Source organism: Polychytrium aggregatum, assembly GCF_025602895.1.
Source record: "Polychytrium aggregatum strain JEL109 chromosome Unknown BJ171scaffold_151, whole genome shotgun sequence".
NCBI classification, from domain to species: domain Eukaryota; kingdom Fungi; phylum Chytridiomycota; class Chytridiomycetes; order Polychytriales; genus Polychytrium; species Polychytrium aggregatum.
The window spans coordinates 28708-43563 of record NW_026516353.1 but is presented as its reverse complement, the minus strand read 5'-3'; the positions used below and the strand labels follow the sequence as shown (position 1 = coordinate 43563).

Genomic DNA, 14856 nt, shown 5'->3' with positions numbered 1-14856 from the left:
ATTTGATTTGATAAGCCCTCTGCCGCCGCCCATCACCAACTGGTTCGCCAGTTGAGACCTCCAGCTCTGTCTGGAACCACCGTGGCTCCGGCCACACGCGAGACTGGTTCATTGGTCTTCGCTTCAACGACCATTACGGTCGGGTTTGAACGAAAATTTGGCGGCGGCAGAGGCGGACCTATGCCCAAATTCACACGGCATACGGACACTGTATTCGATATTCGCATGCAATACATTCCAATTGCACTTGCGTTCTTCCCACACTACTTGCGGAACCACTTGAACAGACCCTTCGGTTTGGCTTTTTCTTTCGCGATTCGGGCATCCTCGGCGAGTCGTGCTTGTTCTGCAATTCGTGCTTGTTCTGCAATTAGTGCTTGTTCTGCAATTCGGGCTTCTTCTGCAATTCGGGCTCGCTCTTCGGCTCTTACTCTCGCCTCTTCAAACGCTGCTGCGACGGCTGGTTTGGCTTTGATGTACCTGGCAACCTCGGCTTGAATCTCTGGGGTGTTGAGGTAGATTGGCTGTGGTGGTAGGAGTGTTAGTTGAGGGACTGGAGTAGTGGTGACAGGTGGCTGGACTTACCAGGATGATGACTGTGTGATGACCAGCATCACAACGGACCAATGAGATTGTCCCGCATGCTCTCGCCCTCCGCACCAATCATGAGTCCCCACGTGTTTGTTTGCCCCCATGCATGAGCACGCGCCGTTGCCACCCGCGTCTACTGGTTTCCTGCCTCCCCCACCGCTCGGCACATGTCCCCGGGCTGTGCCAAGCCTCTCTCGCTTGCACACCAGCCACTCTCGCACCCCCTTCTCGCTTCTCTGTGATGCTCCACCCTTCTCGCCCACTTTTGCCCCTCGACCTTCTCCCGGTCTATAAATAGCCCTGCATGTCTGAGCCTATGTTGAACACCAGTTCGAACAAAACTTGTTCTTTGGTGTTCGGGGCTAAAAGCTAATAAAGCTCATACCAAGCACTTGGTCTTCGTCCTTGCGCTTGTTCACTCCTTACACTTTGTTCGAACTCTCTTCTACTGATACCACCTGCTTGGTATCTTCCGCTCCTAGCCCCGCCCCTTTCCTAGTCCTGTCCGAACCTCAAGCACACTTGTGTCTGAGCCCTCTTCGCTCTCCTGTTCTTGAACCTCCTCGCTTTTTTTTTTTTTCCCAGTCCCAGTCCCAGTCCCGCCATGGATCCTGCCCTCGTGGACCGCCTCCGTGCCTTGGAGGCCGAGCTCGCCGAGCTCCGGACAGCTCGCGATGCTCCTGCCGCTGGGTACAGCGTGCAGATGCCGGACCGTTACGACGGTAACCGGCAAGGGTTCCGGGCATTCGTAAATCAGTGCAAACTGTATATACGAATGCAGCCCCACCGGTTCCCTGCTGACCCGATTAAGGTCGGATTCGTCATTAGTCTGCTCACTGGACCGGCTCTCCAGTGGGCGACTCCGATGCTTGAGATGGGTGATCCCCGACTCAACTCTTTTGGCGATTTCCTAGAACGCTTTTCCAAAGTGTTTGACGACCCTGATCGGGCCAGGACTGCCGAGTCAGTGATCACCACACTGTCTCAGGGCAACCGCCCGTGCGCAGTCTATGCATCCGAGTTCCTTCGTATTGCCGCCGATACGACTTGGAACGACGGTGCAAAGATCTCGTTCTTCCGACTTGGCTTGTCGGATGATGTCAGAGACGAACTTTCGCGAGTTCGCCCTCTGCCACGAGATCTGGAGGAGTACATCGAGCTTTGTAACGAGCTCGATGCACGAATCCGCGAGCGCCGTCAAGAGCGCCGAAGCACGCCTGCCCGCTACCGGTCTTCCCAGTTCGCCTTTGGTTCCGCCTCCGCTGCCGTTCCCGCCATCGCTCCCGCGCCCGTCCTCGCTCCGCCGCACCCCTCCTACATTGTTTCCGAGCCCATGCAAGTGGACTCTGCCGTCTCTGGACCCCTGACCGCCGAGGAGAAACAACGCCGCCGCCGCTTTGGACTCTGCCTGTACTGTGGCAAGAAGGGCCACTTGGTACGAAACTGCCCCGTCAAGTTTGGATCTACCAGAGCTACCGGACCGCCCCCTGGACCTCCCGGCCCGAGGATCATCCGCACCATCGTTTACGAAGATGGAGAAGTGCAAGACTTCAGTTCGGGAAACGACCAGGCCCGGTTCTAAGTGAAGGCCTTGAACCGGAGCCGTGCCCACCGCCTTCCGAAAGTGAAGACATTGGTAAGGTGCCTTTGGTAAGTACTGGGGAAGCAGTGATGTGCGGACAGCTTCGCCTTGCCTCTGGACCGGCGGACACTCTCAGCTCTGGCATAGTACCCGTGGCACCTCTGGTGTCACTGGGAACTGCACCTCATCCACAGGTGCAAATACCTGAGCTGTCCTGCCAACCCTCGGCAAAGTTAACTGTCTGTGCTAGCCGCAACCCTGGTGCCGAAGCTGGTACCGAACCAAAGTCTTGTGTTTCGTCTGTTCGTCGTTGCTCGTTGGTTGTTCCCGTCGCTGTTCGTCTTCCTTCTGGTGATTCTCTGTCGTGCGAAGGACTTGTCGATTCTGGTGCCTCTGGCAACTTTATCGACGAGGACTTTGTTGCTCGACACTCTGTCCCCACCTGCTCCAAGGCTTCGCCCTTGGCAGTGGAAGGCGTGGATGGTAAGCCGCTGTCGTCTGGCCCCATCCTCCGCGAGACTGCTCCACTCGAGGTGATTCTCGGGGACGTCTCGCAACGCCTTCGGTTCGATGTGATCAGGTCTCCACATCAACCACTTATCCTTGGCTTTCCTTGGTTGCGCACCGCCGAGCCCAAGATTGTCTGGTCTCGCGGTCTTCTTTGTCTCCCTCCTTCTGTTGATTCCGACCCCTCTCCATGCACTACTTCCCTTTCGTCTTGCTCCACTTCCTCCAATGTCACTCCCCTTCTTGATGATTCCACTCCTTTGATTGATCTAAGCTCCTCTCCTACGCTCCCACCTTCGTCTTCCCCTTCTTGTCTTGTTCCTCCCGAACCCCTTCGCTCTTCCCAAACCCCTTCTTCTGTTGTCAGTTCTCTTTCCCTCCTTGATGTACCTCCTCCTGTTGTTTGTTCTTCGGACATTGTTCAGAATAAAGTAACCGTCGAACATTATTCTGACCTTGTCCACGCCCCTCCTCTCAGCTCGGACGCTCCTCTCCGCGTCTGCAGCATTGATTACCGCTCGATGCGCGAGTCTTTGGATGCATGCAGGCATGGAACGCAACCCCTGACCATCTTTCAGGTCCATGTCCTGCCCACTGACGAGCCGAGCACTGCGACTGTCGAAGTGCCTGCGGAGTACAAGGACTTCCTGTCTGTTTTCTCTAAACAGGAAGCTGACTCCTTGCCTCCGCATCGCCCTTATGACTGCCCCATTGACTTGGAGCCGGGCAAGTCGCCAAAGTTCGGGCCTCTGTACTCACTGTCCGAGCCCGAACTTCACGCTCTGCGTGACTATCTCGACGAGAATCTTGCCAAGGGATTCGTTCGTCCTTCGTCGTCCCCAGCAGGCTCACCAATCCTCTTCGTCAAGAAGAAGGACGGCTCACTTCGTCTTTGCGTTGACTACCGCGCACTGAACGGTATCACGGTAAAGAACCGTTACCCTTTACCGCTGATCGGCGAGCTGCTGGACCGACTTCGAGGCGCGAAGGTGTTCACTAAGCTGGACCTTCGTGGAGCCTACAATCTGCTGCGCATCCGCTCCGGGGACGAGTGGAAGACAGCTTTCCGTACTCGATATGGGCACTTCGAGTACTTGGTGATGCCCTTTGGGCTCACCAACGCGCCAGCGACGTTCCAGCACTTCATCAACGACGTCCTGCGCACCGAGTTGGACCAGTTCGCAATTGCGTATCTTGACGATATCTTGATCTACAGTGCTGATCCGTCGCAGCATGTAGAGCACGTCAAGCAGGTCCTCTCGAAGCTCCGAGCTGCAAAGCTGTATTGCAAGCTGGAGAAGTGCGAGTTCTCCAAAACCTCGGTCTCGTTCCTTGGTTTCATGGTCTCGCCCGAGGGCATCGGTATGGAGCGATCCAAGCTCTCTGCGATCTTGGATTGGCCCATACCGCGCAACATCTCGGATCTTCGATCCTTTGTCGGGTTTGCGAACTTCTATCGACGCTTCATCGATGGATACGCAAAGATCGCGGGGCCCATGACTCGGCTCTTCCGGAAGACGCATGGCTTCCAGTGGTCCCGCGAAGCCGATAAAGCATTCAGATCCTTGAAGGATGCCTTCGTTTCGGAGCCCGTTCTGGTGCATCCGGACCCATCCAAGCCGTTCGTCGTAGAGTCAGATGCGTCGGACTTTGCGCTTGGATGCGTGCTCTCCCAGCGGGGTGCTGATGATCGCCTTCATCCTTGCTCGTTCCATTCGCGGACACTCTCGAATGCTGAACGTAACTACAGCATATACGAGAAAGAGCTGTTGGCGATCAAGGAGGCTTTCGAGGCGTGGCGACACTACCTCGAAGGCGCCCAGCATCCCGTTGCCGTTCTGACCGATCACAAGAACTTGGAGTACCTGGCAACGGCTCGCATCCTAAACCAGCGTCATGCACGGTGGTCCCAGTTCTTGTCTCGGTTCGACATCCGCATCCAGTACCGTCCTGGTGCGAGGAACGGCAAGGCCGATGCCCTGTCTCGTCGCTCGGACTACATCCCTTCGTCGGCCTCCGTGTCGAGGGATCCGCCTCTGCTTCTCGATCCTGCCGCGGTGATACGCGTGCTCCGAAGCAGAGACGCCCGCTCTTCGGTTGCAAGTCGCAGTGACCCTGTGGATTTGCTGCAGCTCATAGCCGAAGAGCAGGCTCGGGATCCCGGTCTAGACAAATACCGTCGTGACCCGAAGTTCGTCTGGAATGGCCAGTACCTCACCTTCCAGAACAGGATTGTGGTCCCAGAGTCGTGCCGAGTTCCGGCGCTCAAGTCGTGCCATGACCCAGTCGCTGTGGGTCATCCAGGCATCCGACGGACTCTGGCTCTGGTATCGCGACAGTTTTGGTGGCAAACCTATCGGAAAGATGTCAAAGAGTACGTCTCGACGTGCGACACCTGTGCACGCTCGAAAGCTCCGCGACACAAGCCGTTTGGGTTCCTGTTGCCACTCCAGACAGCCGATCGACCCTGGGGGACACTGACCATGGACTTTATCACTGATCTGCCAAAGTCCAAGGGTCACACCTGCATCTTTGTGGTGGTATGCAGCCTCACAAAGATGGCACACTTTATGTCCTGGCGTTCACTGCCGTCGGCGGAGGAGACTGCGTCACTGTTCCTCGACAATGTCTTTCGTCTCCATGGCCTCCCCGACACAGTGGTTTCAGACCGAGGAAGTCAGTTCACCTCTCGGTTCTGGAAGGCACTCTGCACGCAGCTCGGGATCCAAACCAGTCTGTCCACGGCCTTCCATCCCCAGACCGATGGACAGACTGAGAGGGTCAACCAGGTCATCAACCAATACCTGCGCTGTTACACGTCGTATCAGCAAGATGACTGGGCCGAGCTGCTGCCGTTGGCCGAGTTCTCTTACAATAACCTCGAGAACTCGTCAACACATGCCTCGCCATTCTTGGCAACCTATGGGTTCCACCCAAGGTTCGAAGTCCCCGTTGTCGCTGGCGGCCCTGATGTTCCCTCTGCCACGGAGAGGGTTGAACATCTCCAGCGGAACCTGGCACTGTTGAAGGAGAATCTTGAGAAGGCAAAGTCTGACTACAAGCACTTCTCAGATCTCCGGAGGTCCCAGGCTCCCGACTTGCGTCCGGGCGATCAAGTCTGGGTGCTGACTCGTAACATCAGCACCACTCGCCCAAGCAAGAAGCTGGATTACCAGAGGATTGGACCATTCACCATCCTCGAGGCCGTCGGGACATTGGCTTTCCGCCTGGACTTGCCAAAGGACATAAAGGTGCACCCGGTGTTCCATGTGTCTCTTCTTGAGCCCTACAAGAAGAACTCGCTTCCGGGTCGGGTGCAAGCGCCGCCCCCTGCGGTGGTCATCGATGGGAACTTGGAGTGGGAGGTCGAAGAGATCTTAGACTCCAAGTTCGTGCGCGGAAAGCTGCACTATCTCATCGATTGGAAAGGCTACCCGGTCACCGATCGAAGTTGGGAGCCCGCCGACATTGTCTTTGCCCCAACGGTGGCCGCGGAGTACCACCGACGCTACCCAGACAAGCCTGGCCCCAGGAGAACTCAAGATGGAACACGCCGTAGTTTAAGGAGGAGATAGTGTGATGACCAGCATCACAACGGACCAATGAGATTGTCCCGCATGCTCTCGCCCTCCGCACCAATCATGAGTCCCCACGTGTTTGTTTGCCCCCATGCATGAGCACGCGCCGTTGCCACCCGCGTCTACTGGTTTCCTGCCTCCCCCACCGCTCGGCACATGTCCCCGGGCTGTGCCAAGCCTCTCTCGCTTGCACACCAGCCACTCTCGCACCCCCTTCTCGCTTCTCTGTGATGCTCCACCCTTCTCGCCCACTTTTGCCCCTCGACCTTCTCCCGGTCTATAAATAGCCCTGCATGTCTGAGCCTATGTTGAACACCAGTTCGAACAAAACTTGTTCTTTGGTGTTCGGGGCTAAAAGCTAATAAAGCTCATACCAAGCACTTGGTCTTCGTCCTTGCGCTTGTTCACTCCTTACAGACTGGGTGGTAGGGTGTTTCAAGGGACAAAATTGCAACCCCGCCGGATGGAGTGAAGGTACGCTCCCTCCAATTATCAAAGAGGGAGTGTGGGACCTTGGTGATGTGGCTGCCATGGCGGATCCATTGGGGAGCTTTGTCTTCATCGATTTGGGTCCACTGGGACGATGCATGTGGGTTGGATGCGGCGGTAAAGTTGGAGGGATCCTCGTCGGATAGAACCCACTCGTCACCGCGACGGACCCAGAGGATTTGATTGTCTTTCCAGTCGCGAGACAGAATTGAGTTGCCATCAGGTGAGATCGCCACGGAGGTCACTTCCCGTGTGTGTCCCTCGATGGTGTGCTTCACCCGGCCTGTGGTGGCATCCCACACCTTGATGGTCTTGTCAACAGAGCCAGAGACAATCCACTTGCCATCGGGTGAGATCGCCACGGAGTTCACAGAGCCTGTGTGTCCCTTGAGGGTGTGCTTCAACTGGCCAGTCGTGGCATCCCACACCTTGATGGTACTGTCACCAGAGCCAGAGACAATCCACTTGCCATCGGGTGAGATCGCCACAGACCAAACACGGTGTGTGTGTCCCTCGAGGGTGTGCTTCACCTGGCCTGTGGTGGCATCCCACAACTTGATGGTCTTGTCGTCAGAGCCAGAGACAATCCACTTGCCATCGGGTGAGATCGCCACGGAGTTCACAGAGCCTGTGTGTCCCTTGAGGGTGTGCTTCAACTGGCCAGTCGTGGCATCCCACACCTTGATGGTACTGTCACCAGAGCCAGAGACAATCCACTTGCCATCGGGTGAGATCGCCACGGATTTCACCCAGTCTGTGTGTCCCTCGAGGGTGTCCTTCACCTGGCCTGTGGTGGCATCCCACACCTTGATGGTCTTGTCGTCAGAGCCAGAGACAATCCACTTGCCATCGGGTGAGATCGCCACAGACCAAACACGGTGTGTGTGTCCCTCGAGGGTGTGCTTCACCTGGCCTGTGGTGGCATCCCACAACTTGATGGTCGTGTCGTCAGAGCCAGAGACAATCCACTTGCCATCGGGTGAGATCGCCACGGAGTACACAGAGCCTGTGTGTCCCTTGAGGGTGTGCTTCAGCTGGCCAGTCGTGGCATCCCACACCTTGATGGTCTTGTCGTCAGAGCCAGAGACAATCCACTTGCCATCGGGTGAGATCGCCACGGAGTACACAGAGCCTGTGTGTCCCTTGAGGGTGTCCTTCACCTGGCCTGTGGTGGCATCCCACACCTTGATGGTCTTGTCGTCAGAGCCAGAGACAATCCACTTGCCATCGGGTGAGATCGCCACGGATTTCACCCAGTCTGTGTGTCCCTCGAGGGTGTCCTTCACCTGGCCTGTGGTGGCATCCCACAACTTGATGGTCTTGTCACTGGAGCCAGCGACAATCCACTTGCCATCGGGTGAGATCGCCACGGATTCCACAGTACCTGTGTGTCCCTTGAGGGTGTGCTTCAGCTGGCCAGTCGTGGCATCCCACACCTTGATGGTCTTGTCGTCAGAGCCAGAGACAATCCACTTGCCATCGGGTGAGATCGCCACGGAGTACACAGAGCCTGTGTGTCCCTTGAGGGTGTGCTTCAACTGGCCAGTCGTGGCATCCCACACCTTGATGGTGTTGTCTGTGGAATCATATGATCCAGAGCCAGATACAATCCACTTGCCATCGGGTGAGATCGCCACAGAGTTCACTTGGCTCGAGTGACCAGCAAGTGTCATCTCACACGGATCCCAGGTGGGTGCTGGACCAGCCGTGACCAGGAACGGGATCTTGTCCTCGAGTTGATCGGCATATGTCTTGTAGATCGCCGTCTCCTTCGGTGTGAATGCATACCCCGAGTTGTACACCTGCGGTGCACTCGCAATGATTGGATCTGCAAACTCGCGGATGAATCGATACGTGTCCTTGACCAGTTCCTTCGTGGTGTCGTCGACGATGGTGCTGGGTGCCTTGGCGACCACTCCTCGCAGCACAGCCAGTTGCTCGGCAATCTCCTGAATACGGTGTGTGAGCGACCCACACTCGAGCCAGAAGAACACATGTGTCTTGACGAACCGAGTGAGCACCGCTGCCACATCGACCATCTCGGGCGACTGCCACACCGGACTCGACTCGGCCTCTCCGTCCACACACCACACAAAGTGTGTGATCCAGTGGGCGACGCTGTATCGCAGCGACGGTGTGATCTTGGCTGCGACCCTGTCCTCGAGGTCTGGGATATCGTCGTGAAAGTCGAAGATATCGCAGATGTTGACCACTGGCTCGTGCGAGAGGATCACGCCGAGACATCCCTTGGCAAACACCATGTGGAACTCTTTCGACACATGCCACGGATGGCCAGCCGATGTGTCGCCGAGGAGATAGTCCGCCACCGACTTGTGGTTGAACTTGACCTCGGTGTTGGTGGACTGGCTGCCTCGGGGACCCAATCCATTGGCGCCAGGATCGAGGACCAGACTGAGGCTCTTGAGACACTCGCGAACGACGCCGATCTCGAGTCCAAACACATCGGCGATGATCTGCGGTGTCAGGATCGACTGGGCCGTGGCGATCGCCGACACCACCGTGACCAGCTCGGCCGGGTGGCTCGACTGCGAGTGGATCTTGGCAAATGTCTTGTGGTACAGCTGCCTGACATCGGCGGCGCTGTCGTTGATGTCCTTGATCGTGGCGAGTGTCACTGGGCCGTCCATGGCTGCTGCATCGACGGTGTTGAGGATCAGGTTGATCCACACGAATGTCTTGGACTGGTCCAGCAGGATGGCGACTGCCTCGGTGCGGTCCGAGTCAGTGAGAGTGTCATACACTCGCAGTCGGTGGCGGATGAACACCTCGAGGTCGCGGATGTTCTCCTCGCTCGAGGGCTCGATTGTCTTGGTCGGGACTCCATCGAATGCTGCCTTGATGTCCTCTTCGGGACGGGATGTCAGCAGCAACTTGAGCCATGGACGGGTCTTGTTCAGTTCGACGAACCGCCAGGCAAGCAGACTGAGCAGCTGGTCGCGCGTAGAGCACTCGTCGAGTGCATCCACCAGGATCATCACCGATCCCTTGGGTCTGTAATTGCCGATGGCTTCGAGTGGATCGGCAATCACGGCCTTGAACAGATCAGGGATGCTCATCTTGTCGAGGTCGTCCTTGGAGTGGCCAGCATCGAGCAGCTTGCGGCCGATCGGCGAGTGCCACTTGCACAGTCCATATGCGATGGTGTTGAGCACCACTCGTGGATCGCTCTTGCGGGTGTCGTTGTACTTGAGGAACAGCGCCGACACCAGCTGGTTGGTGGCTGTGAGGATGTTGGCGATCTGGGCGGCAGCGACAGATTTGCCCACACCAGCAACGGCATTGACCCACAGGACAGTGTCGGTGGTGTCTTGGTTGACCCAGTCGGTGGTTTGGTCAAACAGCCACTGGCGAGTACCCTCGACATACAGATCCTCGAGTGCCCTTCTGTCGGAAGAGGAGTCGACAGGGTCGAGGAGGGATCGCAAGGCGTGGTCTTGTTCGGCGGTGAGGACGACACTACCGCCTTGTGTGTACACATCGCCTTGCTTGTCGGCAATGGAAGTCTTTGTTATGAGCTCACGAATATTGGGGACCAGTCTGTGGAATATCAATAGTGTGAGATTGTATCAACCGTTTCACTTGTGGATTTGATGATCTCACCTCTTGAGAGCGTTTCCATCCGCAGCATCGAGGGCCTGTAGCTTCATCAACTCAGTAAAGGTTTCACGGATCGACATTGGTTTGTTGTTGAACAACGGACTCTTTTCATGGATCGGGGTGAAGTCAGGGAACTCTTTGACCGACGGGAAATACTTCTTCTGGAATGTCTCGCCATCAATCTCTCTGGTGGACCACATGAAGATGGGCTGGATGATGACAGATTGTCCACTCTTCTCACCATCCTTCATTCTCTTGAGAGCATGTTGGATCTGCATTCACAGGATAGGTGAGTTTCCAAATACAGTCCAGTTATATGCATTCAGACGCACTTACCTCGAGAAACTGGTTGTCCTTGAAGTTCTGAGCGTTGTAGGTCTGCTCGAGTCCAGCCTCAGAGAGGATCAGGACAATCACGTTGGATCGATAGAGACCGTTGATGAAACCTTGTTCCCAGGGCATGCCGTTACAGAGACAGAGACTGTCGAGATAGGGATGAAGTGCCATTTGGCCTCGCGGAGTGACAGCGAGGGTTCCATGCAGAGTCGTGGCATTACCGGCATCACTTCGGACTCGGTAACTGTGGGAACAGGCGTTAATTGGATGGAATGGAATCGCACAGTTTGGGCCGAGAAACCACGAACCTGATGAAAACATGGTGCTCTTCATAATGGCTTTGACACTCCCAATGTTGTGTGGGTACTGCCGGATAGTACTCCTCTGGCTGCAAGACTCGCTGGGGCTGTTGGATCTCGCGTTTTGTTGCGTTTGGCTTCTTCTCGTCTTTGCCTCGAGAGTTCTCATAATCCGCCTTGGCATTCTTGATCTTGTTGATTGCACCAGGCTTGAGGTCAATCCCCTTCATCTCATCCTCGGACATCCGCAGAATCTGTCTTGTAAATTGAATTAGAATATGGCCAACAACCACATCCTCAATATCAGGGGTACATACCGAGTCGATGGTGTCGTAGTCATTGTCTATGAGGAGCTGCTTGTATTTGACCAAGTGGTGTTTTTGAAGAAACTCTGCAAAGGCCAAGAGGTCCTCGTTCATCTCATTGGTGTGTAAGTTCTCACTGGTTCCGTGTGAATCACCTTGTTCTGTGGATACCATCACGTGTGAATGGATCACATGGTGAGTACACGATCACATGACAAACCGGGCGGAATAACCGTTACACCAACTTGCCCAAGCCACAGCCATCCCAACATCCCAATGCCGTTTCCCCTCGTCCAGCGACACCTCCTAGCACACAACGGTCCCCAGGTAACAACCCAAGCTCCAGTTCGAGACCTTTGTGTTTCGCATGTAGCGACCCTCACCTAGTGCGACCATGGCTTGATCGTGCGACGGCGGCGAGTCTGGTACTTCCATGGCCGCGAGGGAAAGTTCGAAAGTGCTCTTGGTGTGGCTGGTGAGACGGGGACGAAAGGGAGACAATGCGGGAGACAGACGAGCGGTCGGTTTTGTTGGATGGCCAAGTCACTTTGAAACAGAGCGATTCATTCATTTTACAGCTGCGCATGGCTCCAATCGGATGGAATGGATCATTTGAACCAATGTATAGCCTGAATGAGTCACGGGGTCCTTGTGCTTGGGCTTCACACAGGGACATCATTCACAGTCGGATTCCCCGCTTCCCGTCGATGATTGCATCCCACTCCACACCGATGTTGTGGGAACTGTCGCGCCCGTAATACACGCCCACTCCACGGCTCATGCAGAAATCCGTCGTCCTGATGCACGTCCCACTCCATGCCTGATGCACAGCTGATCCGCTCTAATACACACGACCCGAAACGTCTCCATGGTTCGTGGAGTGGTCTTGTTCGCTCTGAAACCCACCTCACTCCATGGGTCCTGGATGAGCTGGCTGAAACCCCTGGTCAGGAAAGAAATTGAAATTTTTTGAATTTTCTGTATTTTGGGGTAGCTGGCAGCGACGACAAGATCCTCACTCCATGAAATCCATTTCTAATACACAGCACCGACACAACCACACCCTCACTCGACAACATCACTCCTTGAGAACCAAGGAAGGTACAAATACCACTCACTCCATTCAAAAACTAATGCACAACCCCGACACACCAGCTCCATGAATACCAAAATCTAATGCACAAGAGCGTACAACTCACGAATCGTGGAGAGGTAGAAATGGCCGGTGGAAACGGGTGAGGACATCCTGATGGAGTGAGCCGTTTGCTGGGCGAAGCACTTTTCCTATCCATGATCTCAGTGTGGCCATTTTTCTCGGTGGAAACGGGTGAGAGGGTGGTGAACGATGGAGTGCCGGTCGTTCCCCGGACCTTTGGCCCAAAAAAACGCAAATGCAAATTTTTCGTTTTTTTCAAATTCACTTTTTTATTCAAAACGGTCTGAAATCTTGAATTTGTTACTGTTCTCACCCGTTTTCACCGATACCCTCTCCATAAAAAAAGGGGGGCTACCGGTCTCCACCGAGCCATTTTGGCACTCGACGATATCACTCCATACATTCATGAGATCAAAAGAAATGAATATCAATTTCCTCTCCATAACCAATGAAAAATATCATCATGGAGTGCGGCATGTGTGCCGTGGCAATGGGCAATGGAGTGGTGTCATGAAGAGGCCGGGATTCTCGGTGGAGACCGGTAGTGGCGCATACGCACTCCATGCCGGGATCCCGCCCCATGCGCTGGCGACGGCGGAGATACGGGCTGGGCTTGGACACCCTGTCGCCTGGCCACCATCGTCTCCCAGGCGCCGCTGGCCATGGGGTATATGAGGTCGCTGCTGGTGCGTCCATGCCCCATCGATCCCAACCACCTCTCCTTCATCGCCATGTCCTCCCAGGCTACCAAGCGCATCACCCGCTCGATGAGCACCCGTGCTGCCAAGCGCCAACGCCTCCATGAGCAGCTGATCTCCTTGGGAATCGAAGTGACATACCCTGTCCTCCTGGCCGTCCTCTCGATCCCCGAGCTGATCGAGATGCTCCCTGCCTGCAGTCTCGTGAAGCTCAAGGCAACTTCCAGCGACGTGAGGACTCTGCTCTCGACCAAGACTGTGGGCATTCGTATCTGGGCCGAGTGGTTCGACAAGCAACACCACACCAGACTTCTCTCTGCCGACTGCGCCCAGCTGGTCAAGTATTTCCCCGCTGGATCGATTCCCTTCAACGTCAAGTGGCTCAAGTCCATTCCGAGATCCGTGGTTTCAGCCGAGTTCGTCCGAGTCGTCACTCGTATCCGCCGAGACAACTCCGAAATCCAGATCGTACGACGACTCCTCGAGGTCAAGCACGTCCCCACTGCGATGTGGGTGGTTGAGGACAAGGTCTGGAATGATGAATGCATCAGCAAAAGCCTTTCCGTCCTGCGCAACAAATCCGAGGTGCTCGACGACTTCCTCCTCGAACATCGCAAATTTTTCCTCGGATCACCATCTGAAGAGATCAACCGGGCGTACTTTCAGTGGCTCAAGTCGTTGGACACATCCAAACTGAAGGTCAAATTCACTCTCCACGAATGCTATCGATATGGCAGAGGTACTGATTTGAACCCGACCCAGGCCTTGGATCTCCTGGTCGAATGCGCCCGCGCCGGGTATCGCAGCACTGTCCAGAAAATCTACAACATCTGCCAATACGGGTATATTCGAGATTGTCAAGACTGGACAACGGGGCAAGCAGGGAAGTGCGCAAGAGTCCTAATGCAAGACTCGAACGTAGGGAGAGGAGCGGGGACTGGACTGGGACACAGAGTGTCAAGTGTGAAGCCAAAGTTTTATTCTAGATCCAAGGCTTAGGATACTAAAAATACAAAGTGGCAAGACGAAGGCAAAAGACAGAGGCTGGTCGGAGGGCTATTTATGCGAGCGCCAAGGATCGACGTTGCAGAGCGAGGGGGCAGGAGCGAAGCAGCGGCGGGGAGGGCGAAGCAGCGAGCGAAGCAGGTGGCGGCCGTGACTCGGGATCCGTGAGTCAGCGGGCGTCAGTGGCGGCGGCATGGCGGCGCCAAGGCGTCAGGCGGCGTCGAGGCGGCGTCGTGGGCGTAACCCACGACCAACAGCAAGGAAGCGGGAACGGAACACAGACAGCGCGCGTGCTGGCGGGAAGACAACAAGGCAGCACAGCGCGGGAAACAAACAAACAGAAGGAAGGGAAAGCGCTAAGGCAGGCAAACAGAAAGGAAAGGGCAAAGGCAAAGGAAGGAAGAGGGCAAAGGCAGAGGGTGTTCATGACACTACCCCCCTCTCAAGGCCCGAGCTCCGAGAGGGCCAGGCTTCGAGGGATGAGAGGAGTGGTAGGCTGCGACAGGCTCCGGACAATGTGCAAGATTGCTGGCGGGCTCCCAGGTGCAATCCATCACCGTGTAGCCACGCCAGTGCACAAGATACTGGAGCTTACCTCGGAACAGCCTGGAGTCCAGGATCTGTTCGACTTCCCATTCGTCGTGGCCGTCGACTTGGATGGGTGGAGGGGGCGGGATGATTCGACCTGGGAT

General features: G+C 55.7%; 1 protein-coding gene across 1 annotated transcript; it reads left to right on the top strand.

Annotated features, from left to right (window-relative positions):
- Positions 1-13192: 13192 nt before the first annotated feature.
- BJ171DRAFT_606775 (uncharacterized protein) lies at positions 13193-14158 on the top strand (the record flags this gene model as incomplete). The annotated part of the gene is made up of 2 exons (XM_053115225.1): positions 13193-14001; positions 14113-14158. 2 exons carry the CDS (start codon positions 13193-13195, stop codon positions 14156-14158), a joined length of 855 nt encoding a protein of 284 aa, XP_052961614.1.
- Between the last annotated feature and the right edge of the window lie 698 nt (positions 14159-14856).